This window comes from Leuresthes tenuis, unplaced genomic scaffold, assembly GCF_036924035.1.
Source record: "Leuresthes tenuis unplaced genomic scaffold, fLeuTen1.0.hap1 SCAF_6, whole genome shotgun sequence".
Taxonomy (NCBI): domain Eukaryota; kingdom Metazoa; phylum Chordata; class Actinopteri; order Atheriniformes; family Atherinopsidae; genus Leuresthes; species Leuresthes tenuis.
The window spans coordinates 20,854,109-20,877,616 of NW_027325360.1; the positions used below are offsets into that span (position 1 = coordinate 20,854,109).

Consider the following 23,508-nt stretch of genomic DNA (forward strand, 5'->3'; position numbering starts at 1 on the left):
GCCTGACTTTCTCTGGTACTGTTCTTTAACAATAAAGATGAGTTATTATCTTTGGTGCCATGTAAAAACATGTATTGAACAGAAAGTGAAACTTATCGCGCTTCCACTGAACTGACGACGTTTCCCAAAGTCCCGAATACAAAGTAAGATGATATACCTTATCATGTATAAAGTATGTAGTTATGTCGGTGGATGTATGTAGAGTTTATGAATTAAAAAGGTAAAGCAGTAAGTCTCAGGTTGGCATTTACTTTTACCCTCTTGGGGTAAAACCTAGCTAATGTTGTGCTAGCTGGAATTTGGCTATTAGTTCATTTGTCTTTTGATAATTACGATTTAGCTTTTGTGTTTAGTTTGTGTAACTTTAGTTACTTGATGTCAAATAAAAGATTAAGTTTTAAAAATGCTATCTTGTAACTGCAGTATTTCATTAGACCTTATGACAGCACATCTTGCTGTTGCTTATCATTAAATAGCTGGGATTTGGGCCAAATATTTTTGTAACTTTGGGATTTTGGAGGTTCTTTTTCTTCATCAATATTGTCGTGACTGTTAAATTGAGGCATATTTTTTGCAGTACGCAATTAAATGTGGTTATACAGTAGTTGAAGTTTCAAATAGGGTCTGCTTGGCGGTTCAAGCTACATCCACATCTCTTGGATGGGTTCAAATATACTAATCGCATTTTTGTGTTTGTTCTTTGCAGAGCAGTGGATTAAGGCCCAGCATCTGGTACTGCAGCAGGATGTCACTACAGTTCTTTGGCTGGGAGGTCATTTATGATGATGACTCTCCTCTTGTTGAGCTGGAGGCAACCCAGGAGCCCAAAGATCGGAGTGTCTACACCATGTACCATGGCACCAGCGTCGCCAATGCACGTCACATTATTATCAGTGGCTTTCAGCAGTCATCAGGTGGCATGCTGGGGAAGGGCGTGTATGTGAGTCGGGATAAGAAAAAGGCAGACCGTTATCCTATTGGCAGCAATCCTTCAAATCGTGTGGTGCTAGAGCTGCATGTGCGCGTGGGCCGTGTCAAACGTATTGACAAGGACAACCATCCAATGCAATACACCTGGAACACACAGGGCTATGACACTGCTTGGGTACCCCCCAATTGTGGCATGAAAGCGGTGCCCAGTGGGCTCGAGGAGGATTGTGTGTTTGACCCGAAAAGAGTGAAAGTCGTGGGCATTGCAAAGGCCCCAGACACCCTACTGGCAGAGCTTAAACAGCTTGTAACAAACAGTCTCCAAAATCCAAGCGGAGGAAATGAGGGAGCAGCATCACATGGTGGTGTTGCCGTGGATGTGTGTTCACTGTGCAACAGAAAGCAGCAGCAGAGTGCTCCACATATCAAGCAACCATGCTGGGGATGCGGGCAAAACATCTGCACACTCATGACCAAGCACGTATGTCCAGTTAGAGTTAGGAGGAGATAAAGGCCTGAAGACTTGTACAGTTGTGACAGATCCACCTCCATGTGACCAGGCAGAGTAAAACTGAATTTAGCTTTCAGAGAACAAATGCTTATCTCAGGTTATGATCATGTTTGGAGTCGGGTGTCAAAAGTTTTTTCACTACTTTCAAAAAACATAATTTGTGCAGCACGCCAAATGAATTACTGTCTCCATTTTGTCTGTATGTTGTCTTTAGAGGTTTGTATTAGCTGAAATGTAGAGAAGTTCACTGTAATTTCTCAATTTATACTTAAAAAATATTTGCACATAAGCATGTGTTGACGTCATGCGCTAACAAAATAAAACAATCTTTTTAAACAGAGCAAAATGTCTTTATTTCAGTTGGAATATGGATAGGATTTCATCGCAATTTTGAAATATGAATTTTTTTTTAATTTACTGAAATAACTTGAAGTCCTGATCGCAATGTCAGTTCACAAAAACAATCATGGGAAGCCAATAAAGCCATATTTTTTTACATCAGACCAACAGTGTTCAGTGTCATTTATTTCAGATTTGTCTGAAACTTGCACAGAAGCTAAATTGGTGGCGATGCCTTGCCTGTGGATGAATCTGCCTAGCAACATAATTTCATAATGCAGCGGTACAGTTAATGCAAAGTGATGTGGCTGCAACATTCAAGTTGAAGAGGAAGCAAGACGTGAATGAAATTCCAGCAGTCTTTGGTCTTCATTCATTTTGGCATGTTGCAAAAGGACCTGCACACAGATAAGAGAATATGTTTCCACAAGTCTGTGCTAGAAATTGGCCGTTAAGATGAAAAGCTCTCAATGATGCTGCTCTATTCTGAAGACAGTTTAGCTCGAAAACAGCTGTGTACTCACATTGATGAGTTCCGGGTCATTTTTGGCATGCAAGTGTCTGAGGAGGTACCAACTGGCTACCTGCACCACTGTCACTGGGAAGTCTTGAGATGGAACAAATACCAGCCGCTCCAGCAAACGCCTTGTATCCCTGCAGAGGATAAATATATACAACCATCCAAACATCAGCGGTATATATTTATACTGCCTGTTCGGATGCAAAAGTATGTATAATTTGCCCCTAAAACATGCATAACTGGATGCCTTCTGGTGTCATTTGTAATCCAGCTATCTGATCCAAATGTTCATCTAAACTTACATTTTGCCGGGTCTGAAACACTGACACAATTGTTCTCCTCTTATTATAATAATAGGCACAGGGGAGTCTGTATGTTTCTGCAGCATCTCTCAAGAAATTGCACCATGTCAAAATTGCTGTATTAGTTCTCAGCACTCATATAAACACACTCTAAATGAAGTGCCCTGACAGACTTGGTACAGACAGAACATTGTGTCAAAGCAGGCGAGGTTTGCTTTGCCAGTTGCTACGCAGTTCCAAAAGGAACCAACATTTGTATAGGAGAGAAGTGGGCAGAAAGCTGAAGTTTCAGGAACATTATGATTCATTCAGTAATGACATGAAAAAATTACAAATGCCAATATGATAAAATCATTTGCATGTCTTCGTAGAACAGACCAGTTATTTGCAACGTTTACCTGCGTTTAACACAGTGAAAACCACTGACCTTGTAGTCATCTTGGTCACATACTGGAGCATGGCCTGGAAAAGGAGAGCCATAGGGGATGAGCCCAGCTTCAAAACCTCAGTAGTGGCTTCTATCACCAGGTCCTTCCAGTCGTTTCCAGGTACACCCGCCTTAGAAATAAGAGCACACAGGGTTTAGTACAGAACTAGCTAATAAAATCTTACATATATAGATTATATACTATATACTTAATAAAACTTCTCTGATGCACAACAACCCTCACAAGATCTGTGGCTCTAATATATGTTAGATGATATTCAAAGTTAAAAACAAAGAAGATAACAATGTGTTCGACAGTGAAAGTAAATAAGAGGTTTTCTATCCCGTGAGCAGCAGGCTAAAAACATAAACAAGCCAGTAAAATCACAAAAGGTAGCTTCTTCTCTTGTTTGTATTTCCACTTAGCCTTGCCTGCAGATAATATGATTCACAGCTAGATATTCACTCATCTTTCATCTCTTTTACTTTGCTTCTGCCCACTTGACAGGGTTGTAGAGAGGAGCTGCCTCTGGCTTTGTGTGTATTCATTTACTATGCAACTCTGACATAACTCAAAAACAAGTTCTTAGAATGAAAACATAACTCTTAGGACAAAAGAAACATGTACATTATATAGTGTCTAAAATGTTATTTTTTTTGTAGTCGCAGTAGCGATGCTGTTTTTCTATTATAGCTGTACTTTCTGACCCCTAAAATTACAAATGTTTGGAGAGTCTAGAGTTCAATTTACCATATACAGATACTTACCATACAGGCTCCAAGAGCTAGTAGGGCAAGTCGAAGCAGGCTGGCTACCTGGCAGTTGTGCAAGCCGAGCTGTGAGGCTAGCTGCAGACTCTGTCTGTAAGCCATTACTGCCTGGATAAGCATGCCCTGGCTACGATACACCTCAGCCAACCACTGAGTGAAAGAGAGCAAGGGAGCGAAAGGACACAGAGATTATATGAAGTAGAGATAAGTCAGAGAAACACAGAGGGAAAAAAACATCTTTATGCATTTATTCTTATTATCCAACATGATACAGATTTCATCATAATAAGGAAGCAGAGTCTGTACTTAATTGCAGGTAGAAACAATGAGGTCCACTGCTGTGTTATTCTATCTACACAAATAAAAACTTACAGAAGAAGAAAGTATAGCGATTCACTGTATAAAGTTGTTGAATGCATGTTGTTTCATTGATTGGGCTTGAAATTCAAGAGCTCATCACTCAAGTGGTGCACCATCATACTTGAGTTGTGAGTGTATGCACTTACATGCCATGCCCCAAGGTTTGTGGGGTTTATTATCACAGCTTTGTTGAGATGCTCCAGCACAGGGTCTGGGAGGACCGCATCACTGTTAGCCATAAGAAGGCTATGGTACTGCACCTGTCTCAATGACAGCATCACTGCAGGGTGTTCAGGAGACACGTTCAGAACCTGAGACAAACAAGGCAAAGGAACATGAAGATTTAAATCGTATCATTCCCATTTCCACAGTGAAATAGGGCTGCATGTAAAATGTGCCTGTTAATAGTTCACCTGTGTGCAGAGGGCCTCTGCCTGCTCCAGTTGACCCTCCAGTATAAGACCAGTCACGGCTTGTTGCAGTACCCAGCCTTCCAGAGACTGAGCTAGAGGGCGCTCTATTTCCTCCACGCCACGCACTATAAACCAGAAATGTGTCAGCTTGACAACCAAATAGACTAGAACCAAACACAGTAAGAGTCCACGGGTGAACACACCTTTCTCAGAAACCACCGACATGAGGATGTGCTGCAGTGATTTCCTGCGAGGAGCAGAGCCAGAAAGGTAGCAGGAAGTGTTTTCAGAGTGACAAGCAGCCATCAACCCCGCCCATGTGGCTGGATCATCTGAAGGAAAAATTCAGATATCAACACGCAGGCATAGCAACACATTTTCACAAATTCGTTTCCATAGGTTTATCCAATGCTACTTTCAGTTTTGGATGAAGAGTAATTGTGTTTGTATGTGAGGTAGTTTGATGAGTTTTTATGCGTTTGTCTACCAGGACAGAGCAGCACGGCTCTCTGCATCGTCTTCAGTGCATTCCTGTGACTATCCTCTCCAGAATGTCTCCCATTAGCCAGCTGGTTCACTCCACTGTACAGCAATGCTCTCTGCAGTCACACAAGGTAGATAGTTTAAGCTTAATATGCAAGCGCTTGGTCAAGAACACTCGAGTAAAGAGTTATTTTTCAGGTGCAGAAATGTGTAGAAAATATACAAACAAAGTGCAAAGTTAAAGTTCACTAACAGCGATCATAACATATTAGGCAGCAATATGCAGTTTAAAGAAGATCGTAGAATGAAATTAAATTATTTCCAGACTTTTACCTTTCCTTGGGTCATACTGGAGAGACAGGCAACACGGCCAGCTACTGCACCACCCTGCGATACAAAGAAGCCAAAGGCAGAAATCAAATCATTTGAACTGTGCGGCAGTGTTACAACAAAAGAGGACAAGAACGCTTAGTTAAATGTGATACAATAAACTAGCCTTTTGGGTTTGTGATCGGAATGTGTGCACTGCGCCTGTATAAATACTCACATTTGCCTTTCGAGGGTAGTATTGTGGTACCACTCTGGACAGAAGAGCCCAGAGAGATGGGTTTCCAGGATTGCTGTAAATAGCACAGAAAAAGGATATAAAGGAAGCCTTTAAGCCCTTTTCATACATGAGATGCGTAACATTAATGGCTCCATCAACATGTTAAAACAATGACATTCAGCCATTCAAACATGGGTCAGTTTGGCATTAATGTTTCTTCAGGATTGATTCAGAGATGTCTTACAAAGTACAAAAAGAGACTAATTCAGTTTAACGGTAATCGTCTTTCTGGAGTCACACAACAGTTTTCTCACATGTTCTCTCACCATAACAATAGATGTTAGCCTGCCAAATAAAATAAAAGTAAATGTGGTAGGAACTGATAGACTATAATGTCTATATACTGATGCCAGTCGAGGGAGCTGTTGACCTGGCTGATAATTCTGAGGAGCAAAAGAAAATCTCATGAAGGTATTTATATGACCTTGCTTTTATCAGGTCGGAGTAGAAAAGACTGCACAAAGTGCAACTGTGCAGACACCAGCACACATTTGTTGTATATCAATTCTTTGTCAGCTGCTCTTGATGAAATATAGAGTGGGTAAGTGGCCAATCTTTTAGCCAAAGAGTTAATGAAATGTTCCTGCATATGATTAATAGAGACAGCTAAACATTAAGCCATAAAAGACCCTAAACCAATGATTGATGTGGGACACATGCAATCGTGCTCACTTTTCCTTTAATCTCGCATAATTTGAGCGTATTCCACAAATGCTTTTATTATAAGGTGCAAGAATCTTTTCTTCAGTGTCAAAAGGGAAATTTCAGTATTAGCTGCCTTCACAGCTGTGAAGTTGGGTTTCTGTAGGATGCAGCACATCATTAAAGTACAAGCCATAAAAGCAATATACCTGTGTACAGCTCTGGAGGCCTCTCTTTGTACAGCACTATAATTTCCCTGCAGAGCCAACAAGGTGCAAGTCAGTAGACACTGCTGCTCCACAACACTCCCAGAGGCCGAGCCTTGCTTCAGAAGCTCAGTCAGGGCAGCAGCAGCCAGTGTGGCATCTCCGTGGACCAATCCAAGAGCACATAAACACAGCAGGGACTCTGAGATTGGCTCCTTCAGCATTGAACTGTAACACAGATCAGACAGACATACTGATAGAATCATTTGCACAAGAAGAAACATATGTATTAGTACAAGTATTATTACTTTAGCTTTTTTCCTCTTGTAACGCTCACATATGTTTTTTGGAAGCTTTAGCAGTTTTTACACTTTTTATGATGCAGATTTTGTGACCAGAGCACTGGATCACTACTGGGCACACAATAACCAAGTCTGTGCCTGCAGGAGGGTTTGTGTTACCTTCAAATCTGTGAACAGACAGCAGCTCCCATGTGACTAGCTATTTGGACCTTTTCTGTTCAAAGACAGGCTGAAAATCAATTTCTAGGTCTATTGCAGGTTTCTAACTGATTTCAAGTAGTAGATTCAAGTAGTTCTGTTGTGTTTTGCTGTAAGGCAAAGCTCTGAATGACCTGGCATCTTTAAAAACCTAATCGAAGTCATACTGAGAATTTGTGGGACATTCTCAGGCAGTCAGGGGAAATAATACATTATTTCCAATGCATTTGGGAACCTTAAGCTCCTGCTTCTCAAAAACTGGTGGACATAGATCAGGACACCGATTCGACTGATGGGAGGATCGTGGCAGTAACTGAAGTGTCGACGTGTCCTTGGGCAAGTCTCTGAACCCCATGTTGCCCACCGATGCATCCATCGGTGTGTGATTGAGAAAAAAAAAGCACTGCCTCGGCTGTAACATGTGCAGACTAAGACAGGCAGTATGAGTGTGTGTGTGTGTGTGTGTGAGTGAGTGAGTGTGTGCGTGTGTGTGTGTGTGTGTGTGTGTGTGCGTGTGTGTGTGTGTGTGTGTGTGTGTGTGTGTGTGCGTGTGTGTGTGTGTGTGTGTGGATGTGAAAAGGTGACTGTGGCTTGTGGTGTAAAAGCGCTTTGAGTGGTCAACTAGACTAGAAAAGCACTATATAAGTACAGTCCATTTACCTTTTAACTGGGTGTCTGCTTTATTTACTGAATATCAGCCCCAAAATTTCTTTGATTGTGATTTTGAGTTCTTACTGGTTACACTTATTACTTAGTACATTTCTTTTTTTTGTAACTGTAGAAGCGTCATCATTCTGTGCACCTTTTAACTTTTCATTCTAATAGTCCCCTCTCTTTACTTTCTAGAATATGCATGCTGACTGACCGGGGGCTCACACCAAAAGAGTCGTGAGCGACCACAGCCGCTCACAACCCGCCGCTTGTACTTCTTCTGCCGCCGGAAGCGGCCAGAGAAACCGGAAGCGGCCAAAGGGGCGGGGCTTATATGTATAGCAACTAGCAGATATATATAATAATCCATCCATACATCACCATGGATCGTACTCTGGGCAGCCTTCTTTGTGTTTCTTTGTGTTTGCGCTCTGCCGTTTTCCACTTTTTTCCAACTTTTTTTCGCCTTTTTTCCCCCCTTTGGAATCCAGATCGGCCCTAATTGGCTGTCGTCGCGTCACGTCACTGCTCATTTGCATAAAGTTGAGCCTTTCTCAACTCTTGAAGCTCACGACGTTCATGAAGCTCTCAACGCCGGCCGCTCATCAACGCCAGCTTACATTGAAAATGAATGGCAGCTGGCCGCTCACGCCGCTTTTGGTGTGAGCCCCCGGTGAGAGCCTTGTGTATGTTCAACAGTAAAACTGGTTCTGCAAATGCAATGTGCCTTATAGCTGTGTACACAATGTAGCTTGTATCATAAATACCAGCTATTACAAAATAACAAGAAAAAATAAAGATTTCTATAAAAGATAAATGAAGACTGGTGAGGGGGGAAAAATCTTCTCTATCTGTGAGAAGCATTTTCAGTTAGTACATCAAGATTTAACAAAAGGAGATAACAAACAAACTTGATGCTGTCCACACAACACAGTAAACTCACCATTTAAAAAGCAGAGTTTTGGCTGAGTCCAGGTTTCCTTGCCGGTGCTGCAGCAGGGCCAGAGCAGTCAATATATAAGCCTTCTCCTTCTCGCTGGAAGCCACAGCCAAGGCACGTTCATATGCTTCAGTACAAACACACACAAACATTATTATTCACTCACTTCTTCATGTAATCACTTACAACCTCTGTCTTCCATGTGTTCCCCGGTACATACCAGTGGTGCTTTCTGGGAAGAGTCCAGCCCTGCAGTAAGCCAGAGCCAGGCCAACCAGATCACTGAGCTCCTGCAACGGAGTAGAATTATAAACATGCACTGCCTCCTCCCACTGGCCTGAGTTGCTGCAAAAGACACAGTAGGACATACAAAGAGTGACGTTTAGGATACGCGGTCAAGTTTATTTGAAGATTATGAAAGAGCATTCATAATGAGAAAGGGGTTACCACAAAGCACGGCCATAGTTGCCGAGAGAAAAAGCCAGCTCCTCTGGAGAAGACAGGGACCGAAGCAGCTCAACTGCCCTGAGGAGGGATTTAATATTGAGAAAGGTCAACAAATATATGAGGAATTATGTTCCTATTGGAAAAAGTACCATCACCTGGATCTAATTTATTTTCTTGATAAACTGTCACTTAATTCGAGCAGAGTCAGTCGGTATAACTCATACCTTTGGTATGCCTGTAAGGCCTGCCTCTTTAGCTGCAAATGCTCATTAAGGTAACCCAGCATAATGAAGGCAACAGGGTCAGATTGGATCCTCTCTGAGAAGGATTCATAGGAAAAAAACACATGACACAAGGTCAGTCTAAAGACATGAGGTAACAGGTAACCAGCACATCTGTGGTCCTGTGTTAACATCGGCACACTGACAGATGCCGTACCCGTGTACTTGCTGAGGGCCACATGAGCAGCAGAAATGGCATTCATCTGCACAATGTTGTAGCGGTACAGTTCAGTGTCTCTGTTGCTCTTATCCAGCAGGGTGGAACAAACCCAGTAGGCATAACCTTTTACTCCCTCCATCTGACAGAGAAAAGCAGAAACATTTGGATGATGATGGAGTGACAGGCAGTGAGCAGAGTCTGACAAACCAAGTGGAAACAACATCATGTTCAACGTCACTGCATCATCACTAATACCAATCCCCACTGGGCGCAACAAAAGGCTAAGAGTTAAAAACTGTGTGGAGTAAGAAAGGTGAAGTAAAGATAGCTATTATCTAGCTAATGAGTGGGTATTACAATAGGAGTGGCTTTGAGACATCACATACATGTGTGCTGAGTTCAGTGGTGTGCCTGAAAAGATCCATGGTGTCATAGCTTCCCACGCTTTCTGCTATCAGCGCCTGGTGGATGACAAAAGCATTAAACTATAATTAAGATAGATAAAGACAAAGAGGTGAGAAAGACAAACTAGAAACTAGTACTTTCACTTTAACACAACATTACCAGCCCACACACCAAATGAAAATGTCACATTGCATTTCACCGATCTTGGAACATATGTATCACTTAAGTCGTCTGATTGTCTCTCTCCCTGTTGAAATGTTTGAAATTGTTGGTCATATGTGGCTGCATTTGAGGGACATACTGCTAAATATCGTATGTGCATGTGAAAAAACATGCCCCGGCATAGTAACTTTAACCCAGTTGACATTTCCTGAACATAACGGCAGTAAAGACTCCTTTGCAACATTATCTTTTGGTGTCTGAAAGTGATTGAGTACCTGTCCAATCCAGCAGTTGACATACAGTGGCTCCAAAGACTGAGCAATCTTGAAGGCCTCATGCGCAAGCTATCACAAAAAACACACTTTATGTGTGAAACCGTCATGTACCTGAGAAAACAAGCATGTAGGGAAAGGGATCTCACACACCTCTATTTTATCCTTCTTCAAATATAGGGTACCAAGGTTTGTCCAGGCAACAACATTCTGTATTGAAACATTAAAAAAAAATCATGTAAAAAGTTCAGACAAAAAATAACAGTTATAGTAACAGCTGATAAATTCATGAAAAAAGGACAATGTGCAGGACATACATTTGGCTCAACTTGTATGGACTTTATGAAGCAATGCTGAGCCAGAGCGTAGTTCCCCAGACCTGTAAAAAGATAAAATTGTGCTCATTTCTCTGACACAAGTCAATCAGAAATAGTTGTATTATGATGTAAAGAAAGAAGTCATATTTGCATAAGTGACTAAGTTATGCACTAAGCCAGATAATGTAAATATCACAATATCTTTGTATTTGCTGTCGCTACAGTGGAAGGATCTGCCGCATAATCACACTTCATAATCACACTACTGGCAAACCGATTTCCTGACTTTGAAGCTTTTCATGTGCTTTTAGCATCGTTTTTTCTTTTCAAAAACGTACCTACTGAATAATGCAGCAACGTTTTGAACAAACATGAACTACTGTATTGGTGCATTGACCGGTGCAATGATTATACGGGAGCGCTGCAACTAAAGCACTCAACAAAGTGCCAGATTAAAGCTGACAAGGAGATGAAAGTGAGAGAGAGGGGGGAGGGGGACTTAGGTTTTCTGTTGCTTCTGATTTAATAACTGAAAATAATAATATGCAAAAAAGTTCATGGCAAAGTACCAAGACTTCCCCCCCACTCCACAATTAACAGACCAATGAAAATTTGACCACCTAGGATCTTTATTGTCGGCCAAAGCGAAAACAGTTAGGGAGCAGCAGTGTAGTCAACAAATTTAATTTCTAAAGACAAGGCTAAGAATATAAGACAAAATGTTAGGCCTTTTGCTCTAAACGTACCATTAACATTCTTCCACAAATATTGTTACCTTTGTTCATGGAAATCACTCCCAGGGCATTCCAGTTGCTATGGTTCCCACTATCTATCATGATAGCCTTTTTTAAACACTGGAAGGACGAAAAAAGAAAAGAAAACTCTTAGTAGATTATTTCTGGGGAAAAAAACTATGCAAAACTGTTGTGTAGGATTCTCTGAATTACCTGCTGGGCCTTCTCAAGGTCCTGAGATGAGCAGTTCTTGTCTCCTTCTGTATGGCAAGCTAGACTGGTGGCCTGGTGGTAATAGTTGAGCCCTAGATCATACCAAAGGCTGGGGACCTCAGGCAACAACTTCAGAGCACGAACATAGCACCTGCAACATAATCACATGTCCTTACTGTTGAGTACTTAATACTTAGTCCTATGGATATACCGGGGGGAAACAGAACACCTTTATGTCATTACATACAGTATTATCAAATGTCAACTTTGCACAGTGTACCAGTCTTATAAATGTGTGATTTGACATGGTAACAGTGGTTCATACCTCTCACCAACTTTGAGGGTTTGGGCCTGGTTCAGTATGTGACCCTGTGAGCTGGGGTCTAAACCAGCCAGTAATGCCGGCACCAGAACCTGGGCTCTGTTCGGTGAAACAATGCTAACGGCAGTACAAGCATCTCCCAGCAGCTTCCACAGACACGACAGGTCCGGTCGCAGTTGCACAGCTCTGAAGTGCACAGAAATGTATGAAAGTGAAGATGAATGTCCATAATCAACGAGGGAAAACAAATGATCTGCATTAAGGTTGATAAATGAACTAAATGTCCAGTCATTGCCTGAAGAGGTTTTGTATGGCTTGCTGAATGAGGTCAATGGCTCCTCCATCTCGGCAGTCATTCATCAAGCTTTTTGCAAGAGACAGCTGGCACTCCCCTAGGCCTAGGACAAAATTTCCAAATTTGGACTGAAATGTACAACAAAATACACCAGAACATATCAAACAAAGTGCATGTTAAAGCTACTCTGAAACAAACACCTACCTTTAAGAGCAGGAACATAGTCCTGCTGTGCTGTGATTTGGAGATACTCTGCAACTGCCTCTTTGAATTTCCCCAGAGTCTGTTTGATAGCAGCTGCCTGGTAGACACTGTAGATGGAGCTGGGCTGAAGCTGATGGGCCTTGCCAAAAGCCTTCAGAGCTGCTGTGAAGCTCCGCCGGTTTAAGTATGCTTCACCTAAACACTCCCAACACACCCAGTCCTCAGGGTCTGCTCTCAAAGCTGCCTGCAAACTATAAACATAAAGGAGCAATAATACTGATACTCTTCCAGTGAAACAACTGGACAAATGCCATGTATCAAACCCTGTCAGATTTGAAAGGCTTACTCAGCTACGGCCTGTTGATGCTCTCCAAGTTTCAGGTAGTACAGACCTCGTCTCATCCAGGCCCATTTAGCTGAGCCTGGAGTGGCTTTCTCTATCACTGACTGAAGAATTGTTAAGGCAGAGTCCTGTGGCGTTTCAGGAGGAAAAAAGTCGGCATAACAAGGAAAGTCAGGGAAGATGAGAAAATTGAAGGCAAGGCAGAGGAGTTTGGATTATATATATCGACAAAACGACTAACTCTCTGGAAATGGTGACTTTTGGTGCACTCACCATATCCCCTTGGCCCATAGTGAGGTCCACCGAAGCAGCTCCAGACTCCACATCATCACTGTTCAACTGAAAGGCCTTTTTATAACAGCCTTGTGCACGACCATTATCATTTGCCACCTCTCGATAATAATGTCCAAGGTAGCGAAATGCAGAGCCAAGGTGTGGATCTAATTTTGCAGCCTGAAATGGACAAATGAAAATAAATGATGTCATTCACCTCAGAGAACAAAGACACTGTGATATCCTAAACATATTTAATATTTTATAAAAGTCCTTCCATGCAATCGTTTTTAATCATCGACACTTCAAAGCTTACATTCCTCTTAAACAGACACAGAAAACAATTCTGCTTACATGACATCCAAAAATTTCCACAAATATAACACTAACCTTCAAGAAGTGTGTACGAGCCTTGCTCCGGTCCTTACGGGTCTCTTCCCCCATGTCCCAATAAAGTTGTCCAAGCAAGAAAAAACACTCTCCACTGTCTGGGCTCTGGCTTGCAGCCTTTAGGAAACTAAACAGAAGAGCAAGGAAAGACGCGGTAATTCAATAGTTTCAATAGTGCAACACAATCGGACTGTAAAATTGACGCCAATGTCATGCAGACACACTGTGTTTGGTGTTTTTATCTCTAACCTTTGCTCTGCCAGCTTCTGCTGGCCTTCAGCTAAATGTACCAGTCCTTTCAGTGCCAGTCCCTGGGCCAGGTTTGGATCGGAGGCCACCAGCTCTGATGACAACTATGAAAAACATTCATCTTCAATCATTTCAGCCACACCACTCCTTCTCAAACTGTAAGCTGAGCTTGGAGTTACTAGAAGAAATACTGCTCTTTCTCTCATCGTAGTGAGATTACAAAAAAAAACATTTTTATCAATAGAATACAATGGGTCAAAACTTTAAACCTTGAGTGCTTGATCAATCTTTCCTTTGTTGAGGTACGCACGTCCTTTCAGAGCTAATAGCACTGGGTCTTTCTCAGCTTCTGGAATCTAAAAACATAAAAATACACTTGAATTATTTTAAGTGGCAATAGATAAACCCAGCTTCCCCCAGTGTTTCAGAGAGTTTTACTATTGGCACTGCTGCTGCAGAACTTTCTATGTTCTTCAAAAACACTGGATGTGGAACAACCAACGCCAAGCAGGAATAGGACAAAAGACCTTTCCACACTTATGAGGTCCAGTAAATGAGTCCATATTCAATATAGGAGAACAGCTTAAATTTGGGTATCGCTTGTTAAAACATGAGCAACAACGGTTGGGATCAGGTTGGAGGGGGGGCAGAGGAAGATGCTAGGAGAAGGGTCTTTTCTCCAACATTTACCCATTCATTTAATCTAGATTTAGACGTGTAGATACTTTTTTAAGCTTGTCTTTAAAAAAGTGTACTGAATCGGTATCATGTTGTTGACACTGACTCTGCTCAGCTGAGACAGCCATCCGAGATGTTTGCCAATATGAAAATACCCATTTTCACATATATTTGCCCATATGGAGATGCACCTGCATTACACTGTAAATGAAGCCTTCATTTCCCAAACTGAATTGACCTATTTTACCGACTTTCATGATGCAGACAGAACTGCACAGAGAAAGTAGTGCTTACTATGGACCAATCTGTGGCTTATATTGTTCAATCAGCATTTCCTCCATAAAGTATATGTTTCACATTCATATGTTTTTAGTAAGACAACTCAAACTGCAAATAACGTGCTGAATAAACAGAGCCTTCATCAGTTACTTTACCTGTGAGAATATCTCAAAAGCCTCGTCTGCAGCCTTCTCTCCTCCACTTCTCACTAAGGCCTCTAGCTTCAGTCGAAGCAGTTTCACCTGCAGCTTCTTGTCTTCAGGAGCACATAAATTCAAACCTAGCAGAAAGAAACACACTGAAGTTAGGTATGTGTTTTAGGTACTAAGATAAGGTAGACGTTAATATCTTTGTCTTTTCCCAGCCAACATTAGTTATTTTTATGTACTCTTGCTGATGTCTGACTGGATATATTCGTCTGAATCACAGATGGATCAATAATCAAAGTGACATACTGTGTACGCGTCTTGTAAAATATACCTTGGGAGCATGATGTAGCGCTTTCTGTGTATCTGTGCATTTTAAATTGAGTCTCAGCCAGACTGTACCATCCTGTTGTTGAGCTCATTGTCTTTAATCCTGATAAAACAGAATAAACAAGTCAAGGACAGTTACTGCAAACCTCAAGTGCTAATTTCAGTATTCCAAAACATTTTGTGCAAATAACAGAATACATTGTTTGTTACCTTGTGCTAGGTCATTAATGGCCTCTTTATACCTCCCTTCTTGCAATGCTTTGGTACCCAGACCCAAGTGGCCTAATCCACTGTTAGGGAGCAGATCCAGAAGCTGTGAGAAACAGCTAACTGCTTCCTCATCCATGTTACCTTTAAAACATAACAACATTTATTACAGCTAACTAGCTCATTTACCATCATGCACCCTGCTTACAAAGGTAAGAGATGGCACTTCTTTTTTTAAAATCAAATTACAGAGACATCTTGTAACAATCCAGTAGCTATCTTTTTTTGTGGGTGTTGTTTAAAGACACAATTGGCTTGGACTAATCTATACGACATGAGGCCAACCCATTTTTCAAGGATCCGAGAAATTTAAACCCATCTGTCATCCATCCCTAACCGCTCTGTTTCTGTGCAGCAGCAGAAACCGAAGCTTGACAAAGACAGCAGCAACTGCTCCTCTCTGCAACATGGTTCCTCACAGCCGGGTTAAATGAACCAATTTGTTTCAATCAAGAGTATCAAGAGGACTTTCGCTGTGTTGGTTGGGCCTGATCCAGTTTGGGGAGGTTAGAAACAAGAACACTGTGGATTAAGGTGCTTAATGAGGTGAGTGTTGAGAAAAACAAACTGGAAGCGAACAAAGATGGAAGAATTAGTTTGTCTGTAAAGCTTCACTGCGTATGACTGTGTAAGAATTGCCATGCAATTGTTCACTCCATATCATCCTTTTTTTTTCTGTCAAAAATTTGAAAAGGTTTCTTACAACTAAACAGGCCCGGTAACAAAAGTTTGTCATGATGACAGAATGGATGCATATAATCATTTGCAGTTTTGTGTGACATAATGTTACGGTCCATTTAATGAGCTTATGAAGCTTTTTTTGCTTCAGCTACGGGGAAAAACATTCACTTTGGTTTGGATAATCAATTTTCTTAACAAATGGAAGCCAGGAATTAGGGATGCACAGTTTTTTTACGGGGAAGTGATTGTTTGGACGCTGTGTCGGGAACGACTTACACGACCTGTGATGGAAGACAACAGTGTCTTACCTGTTTTGAGGTAATGACAACAAAGAACCTCAAGAGGATAACTTTGGTTGGGGTAGAGTGACAGCATGGCCTGGCACGCCTCTTTCATTTTGTCTTCTTCGTGTGGCAGCTGCAGAAAGAGCAGATTTATAATGAACAAGTCCACTGAACACAGCAAGGGATGAGGTCTCCCATTTTGATGAGCACGAAGACATTCTGATGCGTCATCAGATTTTGTGAAGAAGAAACGAACATAAGAGAGTATGCACTTACTTTAGAAAGACATTTAACATAGTCAGCTGAGACCTTCTTGTGTTCTTCTCCTGGTACAGGTTCCATGAGAACCATGGCCTTCTCAAAAGCCGTGATCAACTGATAATTGCAAATAAACCAAACAAGACATGGAGATATATGCAATAAAAGCAGCATTACATTTTGTCTGTAAGGGACACTGGAGTGAATGACTTCCATATAATATAACTGCTACGAGATCGAACTGTTGTCGTAGATTATATCAGAGGTAATGGAGTTTTTTTATGTGTTGCAAAGGGTTTGCACTGGTTGTTTGTGAAATTCTTACATGCTGTTGAGTTTCATTATCTTGCTCCTCCTCATTAAGGCAGTTTGAGAGGAGCTGGGTCATCTGCTGCAATAACTGCACTAACTCTTTCTTATCCACAGCCTCTTCCTCCTTCAGCTGAACGAGCTGCAGCCACACCTTCGCCAACTGTCCACAAACACACGCATGCAATGAAAATCCACTGTGTGAAAAAGCAAAGAAAAACTTTCAATTTTCCATTCATCTTTCATGTGTGCCCATACCTTTAAATATTCCTTGTCAGACTGATACATTTCTGACAGCTTTTGGATCACTTCATAACATTTGTTTTTATCTGAACTATAAATAGAAAACATAGTGAAAATCAGACAAACAGACTTCATGGGGAAAAAAAAGCTACAAATTCAAATTAAAACGAAATTTCATTGGGACACAATCATCATTTTCATTTTCAGAAAGTTGCCCTCGAAAAAAATGAGCATCGTACCTTGCATACAGCTCAACAAGCTTCTGGTAGACATTTGGCAGCTCAACTTTGAAATCCCACTGATCAGTCTTTTCATAAAGATTTGCTAAGCCCTACAATAAAATATATATTGACATGGTATACAATTACAACGCAGATGGAGCTAAATAGCAATACATCAACGTTCCCCAACAAGAATGGACCTGGTTAAAAAGAAAACTACATCCTTAAGTGGAATCCAGTCATAATCTGATCGCTCAAATTACCGTTTAACTGAATATTAAAAACAATTAATAGCTCTTGGTATAAGATATTCAAGGATTGGTGTGGTTATAAATATTTCAAGAGACCAGCCCCCTTACCTGCCAGGCCAGGAGCTGCTCTGGCTCCAGCTCCACTGCTTTCTTATAAGCTGTCTGTGATTGATCCGGTTGCTCCAGTTCACTGGCTGCCAAGCCGATGAATACCCATGCATTGTAGTTGTTCTTCTCAAGTTTCAAAACAGTCTGAAATCACATTAAAGAGCGCAAAGTCATGCATCCAGTGTTTGCCTTACTTTTATATGGAATGGATACACATCCACTGCACCTCTGCGGATTTTAGTCTGAGATACCTCACCTTGCAGTGCTTTAGAACCTCTTTGAATTCTTTGTTTTTAATGGCCTCTCTGGCACTTTTCAGTGCGGCTTTCACATCCTTATTCGACATCTCCAAGAGACAACAAAGATATTAAAAGGAATTAACATGAGAGGTAAATGCAACCCCGAATAATGCCAATTAACCATTAGGCTACGGACAGAAGGCTTTCCAAGCAAAAAAGGCATCAGTATGAGTTAAGCAAGATCTTACTAACGTGAACTATTCAAGTTACAACACACGGATAGCATTGTAAAACGTCAACCCTGTGGCGTAACGGTAATTTACCTAATTTTCAGGATGACAGACCACCTCAGTTACTGAGGCTAACTGATTAGCAGTCTAACTAGCTAGTGTTCACTGCAATTTAGCATTAGCCGTTGCTTGACAGGGTGAAAATCGAAATACTTTAGTAAGACAACTGATTTTAATTCTTACTTTATATGAAATATAGCTTTTGTTCAATTGGGACGAGACATTTGTAACTCTTGTAGGTTTACTGTATAAAACTGTGACCACCTACTGTTTATGTTGACCACTTGCGCAGTCTGTAGGATGACGCGGAAGTGAAAACCAAGTATACATGGCGGATTTTCAAAATAAAAGGACTTCCAACTATAGGCCCTTTGAGGCTGAAGATACAACCCGACAGAAATCAAGAGTTCACATATTGAAAGAAAAAAATCAATAAACTGTGAAAAGATTACACAACATATTTATTAAACAGAAAACATAAAAGAATAATTTACTTTTAAATACCTCATAAAGTAGTCCCACTGAAAAACCCAAAGTCCCACTGAAAAACAACTTAAGGTTTGTATGCATAAGAAGATGTCTAAGAATCTGCTAATTTTGAGTCTAAGGCATTAATAAAGATACTCTAAGGTTGTCATAATTGTAGCTGTTGCCCAAAAAGAGATAAAGTAAAGCTTAGCAAAGTCTCTCTCAATGTCAGAAATGTTGAATCATAGTGCAATTCCAACTAATAAAGACACACAATTGTATGGCTATACAATTTCATGAACTTGTGATGAAGATCCATAGAGCCACTGGTCAATAGCTTTCTCATTGGCAAATACATCCTTTTGCCAATCTACATGCCACCTGAGGTTAGCAATAGCCTGGCTGTAGTTTCTCCCCAAACTACTCCGCCATGCACCAAATGCCTTTTTATTGTAGAGATGAACAGCTGTAGAGATTTTTGGATAGTCTACAATGCTGCGTAAGAGCTTGTCGAGATGTGCCTGCACATCTGGGAATTTGAGAACTGCGTTGTGAAGTTCATCCTTGTCCAGTGTTAGGTCTGAAAAAGCAGAAAAGAGAAATCATACGGCATGATTTTTTATCATGGTGTCTGTCTCTTCAGAAAAGTTAGTGTCTGAAGCTTTGACTCACCAAAAAGTTGTGGTGGGACACTGAGCCCATCAGCGTAAGTGATGTATTTCCACCGGCCAATTCTAAGCATGTATGTAGAGGCATTGACATTACAACCATGATATTCACTCAATACCCAGTCTGGATGTTGCTTCTTGGGAAAATCACAGGATTTGGATAGAAGAGGAAGCAGGGAGTGACCGCTTAAGTTACCGATAATTGAAATACCAGCAATTTCTGCAAAACAGATAAATGAATAACATGAAATTATAAAGTCATTATACTTTATTGCTTTAGCTATGACAATACCTTGAAACAAATAATGTGATCATTTTTCAATGCATTTTCAGAGCACTTCCTTACCAAGCACAGTAGGATAGAGATCAACCAAAGACACAAGCTGATTGACCTGACGGCCAGGCATCAGCCCAGGGCCCATGATGAGCAGGGGAACATGGGAGCTGCCTTCAAACATTGACATCTTATAGAACTGCCGATGATCCATGGCTAATTCTCCATGGTCAGCCGTGAAGATCACCACAGTGTTGTTAAGCAGGCCCGTCTCTCTCAGAGCTGAAATCACCTGGCCTGGTGAGACAGAGGGCATGGGAGATGCAGAATGGTAAACACAATCTCACCTCTAACCGCTCTAAAGACAACTTTGTATAGGTATTAAGATATGTTAAAAAGTTGATTGAGAAAATTCATTATTCAGTGCAAAATCTATCATGTGATAGTATTTTCTTTTTTTGGTGGAGTACAGAGTAAACAGAGCTGTCATTGAGGCATGGAGAAAATTCTTCCTACTTTAATGCCAAATTTTTATCACTGTGCCCAGAAAAAGAATTAGCTTTTTAATCTTAAATGTATTTGTTCCTTGCCTAATGATTTAGGGTTAGACTGAGTTAGGAACTACAAAAATATGCCATAATGGGTGATATTTGGTTTGTAAATTTGTTTGGAATAAAACACTGACATCCCTAAAATATAGCTCTCTGTTGATGATGTCGCAACTTACGTTATCAATTGTTTTACAGCAAGTGGCACAGAGAGAAAAACTTTTATTTTCTAAAGATTCTGTGTGCATGTCACACCATACTTGCAAGCACAAAATAAACACCAGAGTTTAGTTTAAATGTATCTCATCCTCAAGTCCCTCCCGGTGAGACCAGCCTCTTGTAAATTTTTGCTGTCTTACTAACCCAGCATGGCATCAGCTTCAGCACACATGGCATAATAGAAGGCCCGAATGCTTTTAACTTCCTCCTCAGTGAAATCACCACTGCAGTTTTTGGTGAAAGTGGAGTAGTAGTCAACAGGGTGCATGGAAGCCATAGGCAGCCACTTGGGAACATAAATGAGCTCAGAAGACACCTGTGTGTGCAGAAATCAAGATTTCACTTTGATTTTGGTCAAGAGATACAAAGTTATTCAGCAACAATAGACAATAGAGGATATAAACTAGAAAAAATACGTGCCTTTGTGAGCCAATATGGTGAGCTAAGGAAGGTGGATCCACCTGCAGTGGGCCCTAGAGATTCAGTTTTATAGGGATGAGGTAGATTTAGGCCAAGATAAAGAGCAAAGGGCTGGTATGAGAATGCAGCTGTCTGATGGATCCACTGAGTAGCTTTATCTGTGTTTTTCCAGTCTTTCTTCATGATCCTCACGGTTGTCATGTTCCCAACAAGTTGAGAAACAGGACGGCCCTCTTGGCGCAGGAGAAATGGAACATCTCGTGTCCATGCCTCAACACGATTACTGCAGTAGATGCACAAAAACAAGAAGTGGAAGGAAACATGTGAAACAAGTGCCAAAACAATGATTCATAATGTCTAAAAAAAAGAAAAAGCTGCCCACATTGACAGTGTATTATCATTTACTACTGCTTAATACAGTACATCACCGACAGCTGTTGCATGGAAGTGGATGTTTGTATATATTGGTCATAGTGTGTTGAACAGAAATAGGGTAAAGCCATTTAAAATGCTTCCTTTCCTGATGTTGGCTTGACAGACACACTTGCCCACCTCTCTGACAGTGGCTGCTTACCTGACAGAGTGACTTCCTGAGGTATAATCCAGCTTGCCGATCATCTTGGTGCGATATCCATTCCTCTCCAGCATATCCATCCACGTGGTTGCATTTGCATCTAAACACTTGTGGTTGTTCCATGACTGAGTGAGGTGGACAAACTGTCCGCTCCACATAGCTGAAAACCAGGATTGTATTCTATGCACTTTGTCTTCAGTCACAGAAACATCAAATTCATTTTAGTGGGAGACTCACATACCTGCTCTTGAGGGGCAGCAGATGGGTGAGTTGGTGTAAGCATTGACGAAGGTGGAGCCGAGTTCCCTAAGGTAGTTTATGTATGGCAGCTGTACGAGTTTGCTGCCAGGATCGAAGGACAGCCGCCCATCCTCGAGAAATACACACACGCACACACTAATCTAGACAACTTTGACACAACATTACACAACAGAAAGCATTTCTGTAGATAGTACACTTAACTATAACAGGAAAGCCTGTCTTCTAATTCTGCTTTAGCCTTTTAAACAAAAGTCAATGCCAATTATAGTGACACAGTTGTCACAAATCTCCAGTTGGATTCATACTTACAAATGCATCACTCATCACCATCACAATGTTGGGTCTGGCAACTTTTTGGCAAGTACTTTGAAAGTAAATTTGAAGGAAGAACACTAAAGCCAACAAAAACGTACTCATAACTTCCATTCACCGCCTGCAATTGAAATCACAAATAATGGGATTCATCAGCGAAAACGCGTAAAAACTGTTCTTCGTGACCGATGGTTTTTCAACATCCTGGTTCAGCTTTCAAAATAAAACGCTTCTTTAAGCGAAGCCGTCGGGATACGATCTGGAATGTCATCCCCGAGTAAAAGAGAAAACCTCGTCTATGGCTATACACACATCGCCTTACCCAGCTACCCTGAACAAGAAAATAGCAGCGATAGAATAAAACGTTTTGTTTAATGTAATAGCTAAGATACCACTCAAGAGGGCAGCATCTATCTATGCATCAGAAGCAACTCGAAGTCACATTGTTTTGCTGAGCCAGCACAGCAATTATCACTACTGTTACATTAGTATGAGTAATTAATATGTATGCTAAAGATGTACTAGGATTAACACACAGTAATATGATATTGCATCATATTATTTGTCACCGCATCTGGACAAATAATATGGTTAACGGTTAACATAACTATAAGACAGAAAGAAATGTGACTCATCATACATTAGTTCTAGATGTTGTATGAAATGCCATCTAATTGTAATAGCGTTAATAACTGCAGATGATCTTCTAACTATGGATCTACAATCATCAATATTTCTTCTCAGCACCTTTACAAAAGGTGGCTTGAGAATACCATTTCCGAGTGTGCCTTGCAATGAATAAAACTGAATTAAATATCAAAACATATCGATCAGACATCGTTGATTTCTCGTTTAAAGAAATCAAAATAAGTTATGGTGACGTTCAACAGGTGACACAATGCAGCTCATATCAGAAACACTGATGTCCACAGGGTGGCGTTTTGAGCCGCAGAGTTGTTTTTCTGTAAACAGGGTGCTCAACACAATGAGGACAAATTCCTTCCTTGTGTGCATGGTTTGTTATTATGTAAATAGGCAATATCTGTGAAAGATTCATACATTTGCACGTTTGTCGATCCTTAAATCATAGGTACACATTGTAGCAGGCAACTCTGCATGGGCCTGTAATGCAGGCAACATGCACATATGCTGCTCTGATGGCTTTAGGTGTACACAGACATTGCAGTGATTCTAAATATATGAAACCACTGTGTGTGTGAAACAGCGTTGGGCTGTTGGCCCATAAAAAGATTATGATGTGATGCCTGATTTTGTATTCGTAAAAAAAAAAAAAATAAAATCAGAGAGATTGAGATGCGCGTTCCCTTACAGCAGAAATGGAAAATATCACATGGATGCATAGAATTAAGTTTGGATGGTGCTCATTGTCCATACAGATGTAGTCTAAATATTACAGACTGGTTATAAAGCCTCGCGCAAGAAAATACTGCAGTGAACATTTCTTTTGTGTGAGTGCGTGCGCGCGTGTGTGTAACGTTTCAGCTGTTTGA

General features: G+C 40.9%; 3 protein-coding genes across 4 annotated transcripts; 1 reads left to right on the top strand and 2 right to left on the bottom strand.

The window, feature by feature from the left end:
• The first annotated feature begins 33 nt into the window (after window positions 1-33).
• Window positions 34-1,942, top strand: LOC140310022 (uncharacterized). The gene is made up of 2 exons (XM_072388140.1): window positions 34-143; window positions 707-1,942. Exon 2 carries the CDS (start codon window positions 746-748, stop codon window positions 1,439-1,441), a length of 696 nt encoding a protein of 231 aa, XP_072244241.1. The 5' UTR covers window positions 34-143; window positions 707-745; the 3' UTR covers window positions 1,442-1,942.
• skic3 (SKI3 subunit of superkiller complex) lies at window positions 1,858-18,576 on the bottom strand. Of its 2 annotated transcripts, none has more exons than XM_072388133.1 (41): window positions 18,522-18,576; window positions 17,981-18,070; window positions 17,725-17,868; window positions 17,384-17,475; window positions 17,160-17,235; window positions 16,918-17,064; window positions 16,611-16,709; window positions 16,359-16,467; window positions 15,313-15,453; window positions 15,107-15,205; window positions 14,782-14,906; window positions 13,939-14,025; window positions 13,670-13,773; window positions 13,421-13,547; window positions 13,031-13,210; window positions 12,761-12,885; window positions 12,415-12,665; window positions 12,211-12,313; window positions 11,919-12,101; window positions 11,594-11,744; window positions 11,422-11,500; window positions 10,647-10,708; window positions 10,483-10,539; window positions 10,333-10,401; window positions 9,877-9,951; window positions 9,488-9,629; window positions 9,274-9,367; window positions 9,050-9,127; window positions 8,823-8,947; window positions 8,606-8,729; window positions 6,515-6,739; window positions 5,604-5,676; window positions 5,390-5,443; window positions 5,061-5,172; window positions 4,777-4,905; window positions 4,574-4,698; window positions 4,307-4,471; window positions 3,798-3,950; window positions 3,030-3,160; window positions 2,305-2,434; window positions 1,858-2,178 (listed from the first exon to the last, which is right to left on the bottom strand). In XM_072388133.1, exons 2-41 carry the CDS (start codon window positions 18,068-18,070, stop codon window positions 2,098-2,100), a joined length of 4,716 nt encoding a protein of 1,571 aa, XP_072244234.1. In that variant the 5' UTR covers window positions 18,522-18,576; the 3' UTR covers window positions 1,858-2,097. The 2 variants fall into 2 exon arrangements, with proteins under 2 accessions (XP_072244234.1, XP_072244235.1); XM_072388134.1 differs by having other exon boundaries at window positions 18,437-18,555.
• A 187-nt stretch (window positions 18,577-18,763) lies between these two features.
• Window positions 18,764-22,182, bottom strand: arsk (arylsulfatase family, member K). The gene is made up of 8 exons (XM_072386997.1): window positions 21,995-22,182; window positions 21,666-21,795; window positions 21,425-21,584; window positions 20,851-21,133; window positions 20,575-20,746; window positions 19,736-19,960; window positions 19,394-19,609; window positions 18,764-19,301 (listed from the first exon to the last, which is right to left on the bottom strand). Exons 1-8 carry the CDS (start codon window positions 22,109-22,111, stop codon window positions 19,006-19,008), a joined length of 1,599 nt encoding a protein of 532 aa, XP_072243098.1. The 5' UTR covers window positions 22,112-22,182; the 3' UTR covers window positions 18,764-19,005.
• Window positions 22,183-23,508: the final 1,326 nt, after the last annotated feature.

Excerpts from the sequence above, each read along its gene's own strand:
- LOC140310022 (XM_072388140.1), top strand. The coding sequence starts at position 746 with ATGTCACTACAGTTCTTTGGCTGGGAGGTCATTTATGATGATGACTCT.
- arsk (XM_072386997.1), bottom strand. The coding sequence starts at position 22,111 with ATGGAAGTTATGAGTACGTTTTTGTTGGCTTTAGTGTTCTTCCTTCAA. Across the intron at positions 19,610-19,735 it reads TCTCTATCCTACTGTGCTTG|AAATTGCTGGTATTTCAATT; the intron begins GTAAGGAAGTGC and ends TCTGTTTTGCAG. Across the intron at positions 19,302-19,393 it reads TGTCCCACCACAACTTTTTG|ACCTAACACTGGACAAGGAT; the intron begins GTGAGTCAAAGC and ends CTGCTTTTTCAG.
- skic3 (XM_072388133.1), bottom strand. The coding sequence starts at position 18,070 with ATGTCGAATAAGGATGTGAAAGCCGCACTGAAAAGTGCCAGAGAGGCC. Across the intron at positions 17,869-17,980 it reads AGGTTCTAAAGCACTGCAAG|ACTGTTTTGAAACTTGAGAA; the intron begins GTGAGGTATCTC and ends ATGTGATTTCAG. Across the intron at positions 6,740-8,605 it reads AAAACTCTGCTTTTTAAATG|TTCAATGCTGAAGGAGCCAA; the intron begins GTGAGTTTACTG and ends TCTGTGTTACAG.